Source organism: Oncorhynchus masou, chromosome 11 (genome assembly GCF_036934945.1).
Source record: "Oncorhynchus masou masou isolate Uvic2021 chromosome 11, UVic_Omas_1.1, whole genome shotgun sequence".
NCBI lineage: Eukaryota > Metazoa > Chordata > Actinopteri > Salmoniformes > Salmonidae > Oncorhynchus > Oncorhynchus masou.
In genome coordinates, this window is record NC_088222.1 from 51602979 (window position 1) to 51620019 (window position 17041).

General features: G+C 40.9%; 1 protein-coding gene across 4 annotated transcripts in view; it reads right to left on the bottom strand.

The window, feature by feature from the left end:
* Positions 1–1328: 1328 nt before the first annotated feature.
* Positions 1329–17041, bottom strand: part of LOC135548815 (gamma-aminobutyric acid receptor subunit alpha-1-like) — a 35707-nt gene continuing 19994 nt past the window's right edge. For all 4 annotated transcript variants that reach the window (XM_064978762.1, XM_064978763.1, XM_064978760.1 and 1 more), the window contains exons 9-10: positions 5944–6146; positions 1329–5189 (exon numbers count right to left, since the gene is read on the bottom strand). In XM_064978762.1, the coding sequence (XP_064834834.1) occupies positions 4863–5189; positions 5944–6146 (530 nt within the window). In that variant the 3' untranslated portion in view covers positions 1329–4862. The remainder of the gene's footprint in view (positions 5190–5943; positions 6147–17041) is intronic.

Genomic DNA, 17041 nt, shown 5'->3' on the forward strand with positions numbered 1-17041 from the left:
CAACAAAAATATGGTCCGACCCATCTGGCATTTGCCAGAATTGCCTGATGGCCAATCCTCCCATGCTTGAGAGATGTACATAGAGGAAAGCTCCCTCTCTCTGTATGGATGTGAGGTGCCAGCCAATTAACTTTGACTCAGCATCAAACAGATTCCCGGGTAATGAAATGAGAGACAGAGAGCAGATCGCTGTAGCCCCCACCTTCAACAACAGACAATTTCTTATTGAATTGAAATGAACACTAGACTCCTATTGTCACGCCCTGACCTTAGAGATCCTTTTTATGTCTCTATTTTGGTTTGGTCAGGGCGTGAGTTGGGGTGGGCATTCTATGTTTTCTATTTCTGTGTGTTTGGCCGGGTGTGGTTCTCAATCAGAGGCAGCTGTCTATCGTAGTTTCTGAGAACCACACTGAGGTAGCCTTTTCCCACCTGTGTGGTGTGGGTAGTTTTCTGTTTTCTGAATAATTTTTTAAATAAAAAATAACATGAACACTTACCACGCTGCGCTTTGGTCCTCACCTTCTCCATACGATGACCGTTTCATCTATCTTAGACTGTATATAATAAACTGGTATTTTTTTCCCTCCCCACTCTCTCTTTCTTCCTCTCATTCATAGTTAGTAAAAGAAGCAGAAATAATGATTTGTGAGTGTACATATACATTTATTTATTTTGTATTTATTTTTTTTACCTTTATTTAACTAGGCAAGTCAGTTAAGAACAAATTCTTATTTTCAATGACGACCTAGGAACAGTGGGTTAACTGCCTGTTCAGAGGCAGAACGACCTTGTCACCTCGGGGGCTTGAACTTGCCACCTCTTTATAGAGTCCTGCGGCCTGGATGTATCTGTAAGACAGAAACAGTGAGATCTGTAAAAGGTGGAGAGTCAATAGGCATTAGTTACTGTGTTTCCTAACCTCAGCGCCCCTTAGAGAGTTAGACAGATCATTATTTTTTTGTAAAAGTAGGGCTCTAGGACCTTACACTAATCCAGAAGTCATAGAAGAGCCCTACCGCACTTTACATCAATTTAACCAGAGGAGATACATTTGTTATTTATGTCAACTTATCCCTTTCACCCAAACACTGCCACCGGAGACATGATTGTGCATATTTCTACCGTTGCCTGTGCAAAATTCCACTTTATGTCCCTTTGAATCCCTGCCAAATGTATTTTCTATGCCTGTAGTAAGCTGCAAAGGTCTTGCATTCTACTTTCGCATTCCCCAAACGACACTTAAATGTATGAACTGTCACTTACCAAGCATTATCTTTGGTTGGAAAAAGGAGCCAAACGCATATAAAATGAAAAGTGACAAGGAATGATGTGTTGCCATTTTTATAATTCAATTTATTACACATTGATAAAAATGTCAACATGACTTTTTTCCACTCTTTTATTTAAAGACTTATGCAGAGAATCAGATTCTACAGAGGGCCATATCATAACAAAACCAAACATTTACAGAAGGTATACCTTTCCACCCAATCCAAAAGAATACTACTCCATCTCCATCATCGTTTGGCTTGTATCATACATTATATACCACAAACACATATCAGTGAGTGTGGATGTGTTTTAACCTTCACCCATTATATATCTTCAACATTTGTGCTTTAAAAAAATGAGGTTTTATTTCTAAATTAATAGTTATTTTTTTATGCCTGATAAATAAAAACACAAGAAAACAAAAAACTCCCACAAGTACCTAACATTGATCAAAGACCCAACTTTGAAAAGCAAGTACTGTCCAGAACAACAGTTCTAAATGGGGGATTACTTGGTCTCCAACATAGGGGATCGGTTTGCGATGCATTTATATACATGTTACAGCTGCTGTATGTGAAAGGAGAAGGGGTTGGAAGCTCATGTGCCACAGATTCCACAGCCAGTGCCCTGGAACAGATACAATGCCTTCCTAAATGAGTATGAAAAAAATAACAACACTGGTGGAGGTCCACTTTCGACTCTGAATGGCAGGAAGTGTATTTTAGCTGAGGTTTTAATTAGCAAACAATATATAGAAACTTTTCTTTGATTTTGCTATCTTTAAAGCTAAAGGAAAAAGGAAAAACATGTATTTATCCACTTAGCAATTTATCATCACTGATTATTAGCAAATCCTCAAATAGAATTATTCATGTGAACTTAATATACAGTACTTTTCTGTTTTTTCCATTGACTCCATTTATTGCCATAAAAAAAAGCCATCAAAGCCATCTCCCCATCAATAGATCGACTTGTACATCAAAAATAAAGAAGAGTAATTCACGATTACCCAGCAGAAATATGGTTAAAAGTCTAAGGATGCATGGTTGATTAAAGAGTTAAGCTTTTTACAAGACCTTGTTAATTTGAAAACACAGGGGTCAGGGTAACAGGGTAATTAACGTGTTTCAAAGCTGTCCTTGGATAGCACAAAGCTGACTACATGAATGTAAAGGACGCTTCTAATGTGAAAAATGCCTAACAATAGGTTGGTACAAACAATATTTATTATCTTGGGTAGTATTTTTCTATTAAATAGTCATATATGCATTATGTATGTTATTTATCCTTTTTTCATCATGATAGTAAACATCCATACAATAGGTTTAAATTGAAATATCTAAATATTTATATTTATACATTTCACACAGGACTTGTGTGCACTTGCATACTGAAAGCCTTCCATCTCCAGCAACAGATCCTCTCAATCGGTCATAATGCAACCGACTCTCTCCTTCTCCCTCTGGGACACTCTAACCTTCTCACCCCTGTGCACTGATCTACAAAACACACTAGTCAGTCTACACAGTCCAGAGATATCGTCACCATTGCACAATGTCCAGTACTACAATACCCATTTATTGTAAAAACACCAAAACCCATGCCATACAATGCCCCCACTCTCAATTTGGATCATGGTTTTCTGAAAGCAAATTGGGTGCTGACGGCTTGAAAACAATAAAGACATGAAGCTCGTGACCGTTATTCCAAAGAGTTTTTGGATACCGACGCTGCACATGGAACTATGATTACTGAGGTCAACATAAAGCTATGGATATCACCCCGGAGAATGCAGATTTTTTTTTTTAAAAGCCCTTGCTAATCGATATTGCTACATTAACATAATTTGAGGACAATTAACTTCAACTTTCCACATCTGAGAAAACATCTCTTTGTGTATGTTTGAATGTGAAAAAATAAAATCAATAAAAAGAAACCAACAACAATTTTTTTAACATGTTCGGTTTAGTACCCGTTGGGTCTCTCGGAGGAGGGATTGATATCATGCTACAAAAATATAGGTATTCGATACTATCATAGAACTACAAGACATTTCCTGTGTGTAGGACACAGCACTAGCCCATCACGTTTAATGCCTCTGTGTTCTCTCCCATCAACATCAAGCAGCAACAAATGCAGTCAAAAATAAACATTCCCCGAACGGCATGTGAGACTGAAGGCAGTGTAGCTGGTACTTTCTGAGTGTTGTCTAAAACATCGTCAACAGAAGATGGGAACCACGGCGCCTTCACAGGGTCACGGAAATAGAGCAGGATGTAAAACTTAGTGCCATGAATCAAGGGAGTAGCCAATCCCTAGTTAAACCCTGAAAATGTAAAAGGCACTGCTCTTCACTCTCAATGCATTTGCCACCGCCCGCCCGTTGCAATGCTTACTGCTGGCAGCCCTCTTAGAAACGAAACAATGCTGCTGACAGTCCTCTGGGCCCTGTAGAAATGACCCTCTAGGGGCTCTTCTATGCCATAGAAACCAGAAACCAAAGTAAATAATAATAGTGTTTTTTAATTCTAAATATAAAATGCATTCCGACATTTAGATTTGACAGTTTTACATTCTTACTCATTTAGTAACCCGCCCCAGACTTTGACACATTGTTGTTGTTAGTGTGTACATAGCTATGGGATTTAGTTGAATAGATATGAACTTATATTTCAATTATAACCACTGGCAATGTTGACCAGCCATCGGTGGAACACTGACTTGGTAAGGAACTGTCACTTAGGAGTGAACCAGTGAATACTCTCTTCATACAAACTTTTTTTAAATGTTTCATAAACAGTAAAAAAAAAGAAAGAAAATGTTCTCTGCCACGTGTTGAATATTAGTTAGTTACACTTTTGCAAAAGCTTAAACGTAATATTGACATCTCTAACACTTGATACTATTTACAATAAAACGAAATAAATTGTATTCATAACGTTGCACATACATGATTGAATCGTTTCTATCCTCTTCTTAAATCCATGAATGAATGACATTGTTTTCACTGAGACATGTTTTATTGCTATTGCTGAACCCCTATCTTGATTCTTTCAACAAAGGAAATGAACAACCCCAAAACATCAACGACAGAGAATGGAAGAATATTTGACAGAGATTGCAGGTAGCATTTTGTCACTGATATCAAACAAACTAGGCCATCAGTCAAATGTTGATTGGTCTTTGAGAAGAAAAATTCCCAGTCCATGCAAAAAAAAACAATTTTCTTTTACAGTGGCAATGATCTAATGCAAAACAACAACTGAACATATATCAGAAAACTAAAACAAAGAATAGATCTTTATAAATTGTTGGGCTATGTGAATTTTTAGAACAGCATTCTCTTGCGTTATATCATGTATTATTTATAGCATATTTTCTTTAGTAGCATAATCTCTCCCTCCCAAAACAATTCCCATTATAGTCATCACATTGCTCTGATCCTAAAACCTTTTCTCTTTTTTACATTTTAGAAGGTACAGTATGTGACATTGAAGCAATGTGGCGACTGGGAACTCAACCGGCTTTGGACACCATGTTTTCTGAAAGTAAACATTCGGGAAAAAGAGAGAAGGGGGGGACTGGGATTAGTGGGATCCCGGGGTCATCCCCTGTAACTTGGGCTTTTTATTCAAGTAAGTTGCCCAGTAGACCAGGTTAAAGGTTCCGAAGAGTAACGGGAAGGCTATTCTGGCGATCCTGTCGATCTTGCTGACGCTGTTGAAGGTCTTCTTGGCCTCTGGTGGCTTAGGCTTGGGCTCCTCCTTGGGCTCGGTGGGGGGAGGGGGGGCGCTTTTGGCAATGGTGGCCAAACCAGGGTCCCTGGCAATGTTTGGAGCGAAGGCTGTGGCAGTGGCGGCGGTGTAGGCGGTGGTGTTGTTCTTCTTCAGGAGGGACTCTTTCTTCTTCTTCTGCTGCAAGGAGGGTAAACAAACAGCGCCTTGGATTATCTCACGAAAACCAACCAACAAAGCACATGGCAAAACAGTGTGTGATAATGGCAAGACATTGTGTAAGAGTTTATCTAATATTTTGTCTCAATTTTGTTTAGGAGCAGGTAGAGACCACACAGTAATGTACTGTACGTCTAACTGCACCACGAGACTGCAGGAACTCTAAACTATTCATGTTTTTGTCATGTCCCAAGAATCTCATTTGCATTGAGATGAGTTTGTGACATAAAACTAAACCCTCGCTGCTGTGCTCCACCGATAATGTAGAAGTAACTGCTCTGGTTTTGGGTGGAATACCCCCTGATAATTATGTTTGAGCTTTGCTATCTTAAAAGCTAGAATCCTTAATTGAAACAATAACAAAGCATTCTTCCTGCCCCTCTTTCACTAAAAAAGCTACGGGATGCGGCTGGTGAAATGTAACCACTCTCAAATTCATAGACAGCTATTGATGCAAGGACTGACCATCCACCATATCAAATGTATAGTTTTAACGATGTCTGAGGCTATACAGTGTTTCTTTACATTTACGTTGTTAACAAACATCGGAGTAAAACAAGCAGATATTTTAGGTTCTGATGGGGTACGGAGGTTGAACTAAGCTCGTGAGGCTTTTATTCATTATATTCTTCAAGAATCAATGGATAACAACTAAGGATTCTAGGATTGATACATCACAACACATATAATTTATGTGAGATAACACCACTAATACCTTCTCTGGCACCACACTTTTTCCGTCCCAGGCATAGCCCCTCTTTGTGAAATAGTTCACTGTAGCAAACTCAATGAGGGCAGAGAAGACAAAAGCATAGCAGACTGCAATGAACCAGTCCATGGCTGTGGCGTAGGCCACTTTTGGGAGAGAGTTCCTAGCGCTGATACTGAGGGTGGTCATGGTCAGCACAGTTGTCACTCCTGTAGGGACAGAGAGGGAAAATGAGTTACATTCTAGACGAGAATAGATAGACCATGTTCCTGCTGGTTTGGGTTTTACATTGTACGCTAAATAGGCATATTACGTCCTACAACTACACACCTAGTCCAACCTAGTCTAGGATGTGTGGCCATTTCCAAAATGGGGATGTTCTGGTGAGAGTAAAGCACACTGCTGTTGACATATGTAACTTTACGCATCTTGAATCAGTACCAACACAATTGGCCACTGGGTAAAATTGCTTAAATGGACAAAGCATAAGCTACCATTATGTTGGCAGCCTGAGCATTACATTTGATTGGCTGGTCGAAAAGCTTGCCAACTTCTCCAATAACCTCCCTGATTCCAGCTTCATGCATTACATGAACAATGAGACTGCAGCCCCAGAACAATAGGAATTATCACGTAATGCCGGTGGAGGCACATTTATTTAGGATAAAAGCACCAAAAGACATGCGTTTCTTTTTAAGCCTGTATAATACCTGCACACAAAAAGGTTGTATGACTTTAAAAACAGAAAGGCGGAGGGTGTTAAGCCTACAGGATTATGCAAGGTTGTCGTTCTGTACTATGGACGGGTTTTGTTAAAGCAGGGGGGGATCTGAGAAGAGAGTAGGGGGCGATCTGAGAAGAGAAGCAGGTCAGAGGATGTCTGTCGGTGCATTGCTCATCCACGCGGACTGCTGCAGATGTTTATACCACAAAACAAAAACAGCCGAGCGGCTTACACAGAGATCTCGGCTGGGGCCAAAGAAGACAATTCAAGGGACAGAATGAGAGGCTGCTTATGAATTAGCCAATATAATATAGTATTCCTCCAACACCATAGCGTTACAATGCAATGGTACTGGGTGTACAGGTTTAGGGAACGCGCCTCGTCGTCATATGTTGATAGACTACTGTAACGTTGTCTCTCCCTGCTCTGCTCTGCTTGGAAGACTTAGTTCACTGAGACTGAAGTGGAAAGATGAGACACACATCAGAGAATCAGCCTGATGCTGTATAGACTGACACTTTGTGACTACTGTTTTTGGTCTGGACTTTGGTTGTGTGATGTGGTTTCTACACGACCATAAATTGCTACTGTGGAGCAATTTTCCCTCTAAAGCCACGTAAAGACATGAGAAATTTTTAGATTGCACTATATAGATCAACGTTTTTTCTGTGATCGAATCAACATTATATCAGACCCTTTTCAATGCAACAAACCAAAACAAATGTAACTTTGCAAGATTGGGTCTGTGATTTTGCTGCAGGCAGAGCCAGAGCCCAACGGAGTAGAATGATTTTGGTGGGGGTAGCCCACAAGCGGTCTTTCAATCATCGAAGAGTGAATGCGCTTTTCAGTTCAGATCAGATCACAGAGCCTTGTGTGTGCGCATTTGTTGATATTATTTGCTAGTTAGCGAGTTATTAGGCCAGTTATAGATACAGTGCATTTGGAAAGTATTCAGACCCCTTTACGTTTTCAATTTCTTTTTACGTTACAGCCTTGTTCTAAAATGTATTAAATTGTGTTTTTTTCTCACACTACCCCATCATGACAAAGCAGACATTTTGGCAAAAGCATTAACAATGGAAAACTGAAGAAGAAAAAAACACTTACATAAGTATTCAGACCTTTTATTCAGTACTATGGCAGCAATTACAACCTCAAGTGTTATTGGGTATGACGCAACAAGCTTGGCATACCTGTATTTGGGGAGTTTCTCTCATTCTTCTCTGCAGATCTTCTCAAGCTCTGTCCAGTTGGATGGGGAGGGTCGCTGAACAGCTATTTTCAGGTCTCCAGAGATGTTTGTTCGGGTTCAAGTCCAGGCTCTGGCTGGGCAACTCAAGGACATTCAGAGATTTGTCCCGAAGCCAATCCTGCGTTGTCTTGGCCATGTTCTTAGGGTCATTGTCCTGTTGGAAGGTAAAACTTTGCTTCGTTCTGAGGTCCTAAGCGCTCTGGTGCAGGTTTTCACTAAGGATCTTTCTGTACTTTGCTCCGTTCATCTTTCCCTCAATCCTGATTAGTCTCCCAGTCCCTGCTGCTGAAAAACATCCACACAGCATGATGTTGCCACCACTATGCTTCACCGTATTCGATGGTGCCAGGTTTCCTCCAGACGTGACCCTAGGCATTCAGGTCAAATAGTCCAATCTTGGTTTGATCAGAACAAATAATAATTTTTCTTATGGTCTGAGAGTTCTTTAGGTGCATTTTGGCAAACTCCAAACGGGCTGTCACGTTCTTTTTAATGAAGAGTGGCTTCCGTCAGGCCACTCCACTATAAAGGCCTTATTGATGGAGTGCTGCAGAGATGGTTGTCCTTCTGGAAGGTTCTTCCATCTCCACAGAGGTACTCTGAAACTCCCTGACCAAGGCCCTTCTCCCCTGATTGCTCAGTTTGGCCAGGCGGCCAGCTCTAGAAAGAGTCTTGGTGGTTTCAAAATTCTTCCATTTAAGAATGATGGAGACCACTGTGGTCTTGGGAACCTTCAATGCTGCAGAAATGTTTTGGTAGCCGTCCCCAGATCTGTTTCCCTTGACACAATTCTGTCTCAGAGCTCTACGGATAATTCCTTCAACCTAATAGCTTGGTTTTTGCTCTGATATGCAATGTCAACTGTGGGACCTTATATAGACAGGTGCGTGCCTTTTGAATTTACCACAGGTGGACACCAAACAAGTTGTAGAAACATCTCAAGGATGATCAATGGAAACGGGATGCACCTAAGCTCAATTTTGAGTCTCATAGCAAAGGTTCTGAATACTTTTATTTTTAATAAATGTGCAACATGTCTAAAAACCTGTATTTGATTCGTCATTATGGGGTATTGTGTGTAGATTGATGAGAAAAAAAATGTATAATCCATTTCTGAATAAGGCTGTAACGTAACAAAATGTGGAAAAAGTCACAGGGTCTGAATAGCTTCCAAATGCACTGTAAGTGTAGATCAGTAATGGGGAGTTACTGCTTTCTACAAGAGTATAAAACATGTAGGCCACATTTCAGTCAGGTAAAAAGCTTATGTCTTAATTAAAGGTGGAGTGTTGTATTTTAAGACAGGCTTGAATATATGCAAATAAGTCAATAGGCAGAGAGGTATCCTACATTGTCAAATTATGTGTATGGTAATAACAATTGTTTTTATTTTGTAAAATGGTTTCTTGCATCATACAAAACAATGCAATGCAATTTAAAGTCACATATTTAGCCCATGTGTTACAGACCAATATTTTTTTTTTTTTTACTATTGTCAAGCCCTTCATAATGTAAAAAAATGTTTTAAATGTAATGTAAGCCTGCATTGAACACCACATACAGTATAGGCTACTGACAGCTAATCATATAAATCAAAATCTATTTCCATGTGAAAATGTTCAGGGATTTGTTTAGTGTCATGCCTGCTCCCACTCTCCTTCCCAGGCGCTCGAGGTCGCCAGACTGCCCTGCATTACACACTCCTGCCACCATCCTTACGCACCTGCTCCCCTCATGAAGCGCATCAGCGTTTCATTACACTCACCTGTGTTTATTTCCTCCCCTATATCTGTCTGTTCCTGAGAAGGTCCCCAGCTTCAGCATTAAAGTTTCTATGTCTTTGTATTACCCGGTTCTGACACTGTTCCTGTCCTGTTCCATGTCAGTGCTAAATTAAATGTTCAACTCTCTGTGCCTGCTTCTCATTTCCAGCGTCGGTTCTTACACTTAGTTGGTTTGTTCATAGGCCTTATGCTCAAATAGCCACAATATTCTATTGGCTACTGTCTAAAACTGTAAGTGTACAGCCTCAGTGTTCCCTGTAAAGGCGCACCAGAAGATGCACAACATTTTCAAAATGTATGAGTTTCCGCTCACAAAACCAAAAATTTGCTCAGTGCCCAAAAAATTTTCAGGGAACATTACTGGGGAGTCCAGATAATTCTTATTAATTCTATTCCTTTTTCATTTATTTTGGAGAATAGAAGAAATGAAAAAAAAAGTATTCTTTAAAGCTAAACTATCCATTTGAACCAACTTCCCTGGTTTTAAACGGCCTATGTGGCATTGATATGAGTCAGAAACAGAAATTATTTTGTCAAAATTGACTACAAAGAGTAAATGTGACTGACCGGCTCAATTTGGTCTTATGTAGCAAAACATGTTTTTTACATTGGATAAAAGTAGAGACTCATAGCTAGACAATTGTATATCACACATTACAGTTGAGGAACAATGGGAAAGTAATTCTGCTTTGAAAGTTGATAAACTTGTAATCTCACTTTTGAGAAAATGGCCCTTGAATTATTTGGTACACCTACTGGAGAGCACCACCCATTCAGCATCGTTCACTCCCTCTTATTAAGCTTTAGCCCCACCCATTTCTTTACAGATTCACATGTGAGGCCATGTACTAAACAAACAAAAATGTCAAGACTAAAGGCTGGTTTATACTATGGGTGTGTTTAATTTAATTTGGAGTGCCTGTGTGCTCTGGGCATTCGTAAACTCAGAGCGTTGTCAAATTGTCCGTTCATAACTGAACGCTCTGGCCGAGGAGTAGGGTTGACACGAGCGTTCTGACTTAACAACAACAGTCAAGCACCCAAGAAAACTGGCTAACATTGGCTAGCTTGCTAGCTACTTCCAGACAGAAATGAGAGAACAGCTCACTCTGACCGTTTTGTTTTAGAGCTGGTTAGGCTGCCTTTATGTTATCCAGAGCGTTGGTGACTGGAACTGTGCTACTGGCAACAATTTAGTTCGCTTTTTTGCCTACATTTACTGACACCGGCCATATTCAACAGGTGTTGAGCGTCTGTAACTTCATCAGTAATTCTGCACAGTGGCACCTTCAGACGAGAGTGCTCTGAAATCGGAGTAGATAGCAAGAGCGAATTTACCAGCTATACATCTATGGACAGTTGTCGCAGAGACATCATGAACATTCTATTGAAATGGTTCCTCGCATCGTGCAGTCTTTTGTTTAGACATGTAGCTAGCTAGCTAAACAATGAACTATAAATCCCAACTCATAACGTTATTACCCTGCATGAATCTGCAGGTAACTAACCAACCAGGTTCAATGTCAGCTATAACTGGCAATGCAAATGGCTCTGAGATACTAATAATATTACTTCAATGATCATACACAAAATGTTAGCTAGCAAGCCAGCCAGCTAATGTTAGCTAGCTAGCTAATAGTACACTTTAACTTGAAATGAAAACAACTTTCAGATAAAATTAGAAATGTGTAATATCTGAAAATATAGTTGGCTAGACTATCTTACCCATATACATGGATGGACACTTCACATTCTCTGTCACGGATGCCATGGTTGCCCTTAGTTTGAAGATGTAATCCGGAGACAGGTGTTTTATATAACAGCGTTCTGTGTGTTCTCTGGTCGACTCCATCTGCATATTTGCAATCAAACGCCAGAATTTTCTCCATCTTCTTAAAAATCATACTCTAATTCCACTGATTTCAAAAGCAACACTTATGCAGTTCTGCTACATGATGTGTTAGAAAGGATAAGCTACACATACTGACCAGCTCATGTTATAGACAGAACCATGCTACATGGCAGATCAATCCGAACTCATCTCTCGGCATGTCCAGCCCACTCATTATCTCAGCCAATCATGGCTAGCGGGAAGGTTGTTGGCTTTTTCCGTGGCTAAACCATCTAGGCTCATAATTTAACAATTTTATTCCGATTTACAGATGACATACAAGTTTGTTATTACGACACATGAACATTCACATGATCCAGAAGGAATTTCTGCCCCCAAACCTTTTTTTTTTAAAAAAAGAGAAAAAGGTTACATTCACAGGAACACAGGAGTGAGGGTTGCTGACAATGGGCCTCTGTACGCCTATGTAGATATTCCATAAAATATCTGCCGTTTCCAGCTACAATAGTCATTTACAACATTTACAATGTCTACACTGTATTTCTGATCAATTTGATGCTATTTTAATGGACACAAAATTTGCTTTTCTTCCAAAAACAAGAATATTTCTAAGTGACCCCAAACTTTTGAACGGTAGTGTTATGTTGAAATATCCCTTGGCCCTAAGACCTTTATGGAGTGGGTACTTGCTAATATGTTTGATAATGTCAATTACTTGAGAATGGAGATGATCAGAACGCACTTGTATCCCAACTGCAACTTGTCAATATTTCAAAACCCATTTGCGAGCATCTTGTGTCCCCCCACGACTTGTTTTGTAAAATGATTCCCTATGAAACACTTCCAAACAGATGCACACTCTGGTAATAGATAGTGAGAAAGTTATACAAAAACAAATGGCACCGAAGCACACACGTCGCCACTCACCAGTGACCTGATTGTGGCCTGGCTGCTCAATGTGCCTGCTAGCTAATAACATTACTTTCTAGCATCATCGAAAAAGTTGAAACTTAGCTCGCGAGCAAGTGATTTTTTGGTACTGATAAACAGCATGTAGCTTGTACTTTATTTACGATAGGTTACCAGCTTTCAAATCAGTCAGCATCACTGTGTAGCATGCGTACAACTCCATTCAGTGCACTGTAAGTAATGCTTAACTTGGCTCACTAGTACTATATAGTATCACACTCAAATACACATAACTGCAGCGCCATCTATTTGCTTGGCGACCTCTCGTAACATCTTCCTTTGCGCAACACATGCAGATAACTCCTCCTCGACTCATGAACAGGAGAACTGGGTTAGACTCTTGCCAGTGACAACATTACACTGTTAACCAAAACATATATCTGTGTTCTTATTCAAGTACCTTCAATAAGCATGAACTTTAAAGTCAAGAAGCAGACTACCCGTTTTCCTCTTACAAATATAAATGCAAAAAAATATGTATAACCTTTTAGATGAAACAACATAGTCTTTGGAGTATCTCACAGGTGGCCTGATATTTGCCTTGGTTCTGGTGTGTCTCAGAGTTATATTTTGAGGAGGTGGGGCTGCTTCCATATCAGAAGCCTGTCGTTCACCACCAGCTTGAATGGCGGGTTGGTCCCATGGTCCCCAATCATCCTCATCCATATTTGTTTGATGGTCGTTCGGGGGGATCCTGAGTTGTTCAGTCACTGGCCAAATGTCTTTTCATTCACTATTACTTCATATGACCGGTCCCTGAGTTGATCAGTGCATATGCCCAGCGTCCAAGTGCTGGCTGAGCTGTTGGGGTGGAGAAGAATCCTTACTGTTTGTCCTTGGACGATGTTGCGCATGCCACAGGCATGTGTGTCATCGTGGTGTTTTGCTGTCAGCCCTTTTTGTAGTTTTCTTGGAATTCAATTTTTTACCACCTGGGGTTTGAGAAGTTTTGTCATGGTGGGTAGGATCGTGCGTGTGCATTTTGGACATGAGTAGCTGTACCGGAGAACTGTTAAGTCTCTCTATTGGAGTATTCCGCCATCGCAGCCTTTCATAGGAGCGTTTTGGCCATTTTCACAGCTGATTATGCTTTTCCATTGCTTTGGCTGTGATACGGTGATGACGTCACATGTTTAAAGTCCCACTCATCAGCAAATGCCCCCAACTCCCTTCTCATTCTGTGTGGACAATGCCATGTCTGGTGTGGTGTCCGTCAGCTCATCGAGCTCCCAGTAGTCCAAGTAATAATCGACCATGATGGTAGTTGCTTTTGTTGACTGTGAGTAAGTCCATCCCGATCTTGCACCATGGGAGGGATTTGGTGGAGGATGAGTGTCTCCTTTTTTGTCTCTTCTGGATGGAGTTGCAGGTTGCACATTTGTTCATAAAGATCTACACCCTCTGTCATCCTTTGTCAGAAAACAGCATCACATGCCTTTCTGAGACTGGCCAACTATGCTTCAGTGGCCAGAGTGTATTTTGTGTAGAAAGTTAGCTCGTAACATGTCAGGGATGAATATCACTCAATTTTCTGTGGTGAGCTCCTCTTTGTACGTCCACTGTCTTAGTTGAGATGTTGACATCACTGGTGTGATCCACCTGTTCCAGGTCAGTTGTGGCTAGACCCATAGCGTAGACCATGGCTGGTGTTTGCATTTGTCTGGTTGATTGAGCTGTTCTGGAAAGGAAGTCAATTACATGTATTTCTTTGCCTTGTTTGAATTGCATGTGGAGTTGGTATATTTGTAGCCATAGCAACATTCTCTGCAGTTGCTTGGGTGCTGTGAGTAATCATTTCTTGAAGATCGTCTCAAGCGGTTTGTGGATGCTGTGTATTGTGATGAACTCTCTGCAGTGCAGATACCGGTCAAACTTGTCACATGCAAAAACAATGGAGACATTATTTCTCAATCTGTGCATATCTTTGTCCTGTCCGAGTCAATGTTCTGGAGGAAAATTCAACAGGTTGTCCTTTCTGTAGGCATCACACTGCAGTGTTGTGTGACTAACTGTTTGATAGTCTTCAACTGCTGCGTCATGCTGTGGTAGCATGTCCATTCAATGTCCTTGTCAGTCAGTCTTCTGAGCAGCTCACACACATCAGATAGGTGGGGCATGAATTTTGCAAGATAGTTCACTAACACCAACAGCCGCTGTAGTGACTTGACGTCAGTCGTTGTACCCATGTTCTGAATGGCTGTTATTTTCTCTGGGTCAGGGCGAAGGCCCTCTGTGGTGAGAAGATGACCCATGTATGTCACACTAGGTAGCTTTAACATTAATGTATTTTTGTTCAGCTTCAGGTTGACATCTCTTACTCTGCAGGAGAGTTGTAAGGTTTCTGTCATGATCTGCAATCGCCTCTTCGTGTCACCACATCCATAGAGTAGAATGTCATCTGCGATCACGCTCACTCCTTTTAGTCTCTCTAGTACTTCACACTGCCTGCGCTGGTATTCTTCATCTGCTGACTTGCTTCCAAATGGCATTCTCAGCCGTCTATACCTGCCTACAGGTGTCCAGAAAGTTGTTAGATCGCTGCTCACTTCATCAACTTTGACATGCAAATATCCATCTTGGCATCGAGTACTGAGAATACCTTTGTGTTGCATATCTCTGGTAAAATCTCTTCTGTTGTGGACATCTGGAAGTGAGATCTCAGTAAGGCTTTGTTGAGTGCACTGGGGTTCACACATATACATAGTTTATCAGGTTTCTCAATGACAACCATGTTCTTGACCCACGGTTGGCTCTGTGAATTTTGTGATGATGTCTGCATTGTCCAATGAATGTATGGCCTTTGTGATCCTTTCCTTCAGTGGAATAGGTATCCGTCTTGGATGCTGCTGCACAGGCCGGGCTGCATTGTCGACCTCAAGGTGTAGCTCTCCAGGAAGGCAGCCAAGCCCATCGAACATGTTCTTGTACTTGGAGATGATCTGCTCAGTTGTCATGATGACCTCAGTGGATGTGGTGCTCGGGGTGTCGACGTAATGTAACACATGGCTGTGGTTCAAATGGAGTAGACTGAGTCTTTCACACGTGTCAGCTGACAGCAGAGGAAGCTGGGATGTCTCCATGACCTGAAATTTGATATGAAACGTTTTTCCATCATGATCTGCTTTGAGATTGCATTCTCCTGTTGGCTTTATCAGTGTGCCATCATATAGCGCTTGAGTGTAGCCTTGCTACTGGAGGTAGGAGAACTGGATTGGCGTCTTGTATGATTCGTTGTAGGTCCCCATAGCTTATGACATTCACTGTTGATCCTGTGTCTAGTTGACATTTAATTGTATGGATGAGGTCATATGTCAATGGCTCATCACTTAGTGGAGATAGCTTAAAACCTGTTTGGGATAGGGGGCGGTATTTTCACGTCCGGATGAAAAGCGTGCCCAAAGTAAACTGCCTGCTACTCAGGCCCAGAAGCTAGGATTTGGATAAAAAAACACTCTAAGTTTCTAAAACTGTTATCATTACAGTGCCTTGCGAAAGTATTCGGCCCACTTGAACTTTGCGACCTTTTGCCACATTTCAGGCTTCAAACATAAATATATAAAACTGTATTATTTTGTGAAGAATCAACAATAAGTGGGACACAATCATGAAGTGGAAAGACATTTATTGGATATTTCAAACTTTTTTAACAAATAAAAAACGGAAAAATTGGGTGTGCAAAATTATTCAGCCCCCTTAAGTTAATACTTTGTAGCGCCACCTTTTGCTGCGATTACAGCTGTAAGTCGCTTGGGGTATGTCTCTATCAGTTTTGCACATCGAGAGACTGAATTTTTTTCCCATTCCTCCTTGCAAAACAGCTCGGGCTCAGTGAGGTTGGATGGAGAGCATTTGTGAACAGCAGTTTTCAGTTCTTTCCACAGATTCTGATTGGATTCAGGTCTGGACTTTGACTTGGCCATTCTAACACCTGGATATGTTTATTTATTTTTGAACCATTCCATTGTAGATTTTGCTTTATGTTTTGGATCATTGTCTTGTTGGAAGACAAATCTCCGTCCCAGTCTCAGGTCTTTTGCAGACTCCATCAGGTTTTCTTCCAGAATGGTCCTGTATTTGGCTCCATCCATCTTCCCATCAATTTTAACCATCTTCCCTGTCCCTGCTGAAGAAAAGCAGGCCCAAACCATGATGCTGCCACCACCATGTTTGACAGTGGGTATGGTGTGTTCAGGGTGATGAGCTGTGTTGCTTTTACGCCAAACATAACGTTTTGCATTGTTGCCAAAAAGTTCAATTTTGGTTTCATCTGACCAGAGCACCTTCTTCCACATGTTTGGTGTGTCTCCCAGATGGCTTGTGGCAAACTTTAAACGACACTTTTTATGGATATCTTTAAGAAATGGCTTTCTTCTTGCCACTCTTCCATAAAGGCCAGATTTGTGCAATATACGACTGATTGTTGTCCTATGGTCAGAGTCTCCCACCTTAGCTGTAGATCTCTGCAGTTCATCCAGAGTGATCATGGGCCTCTTGCCTGCATCTCTGATCAGTTTTCTCCT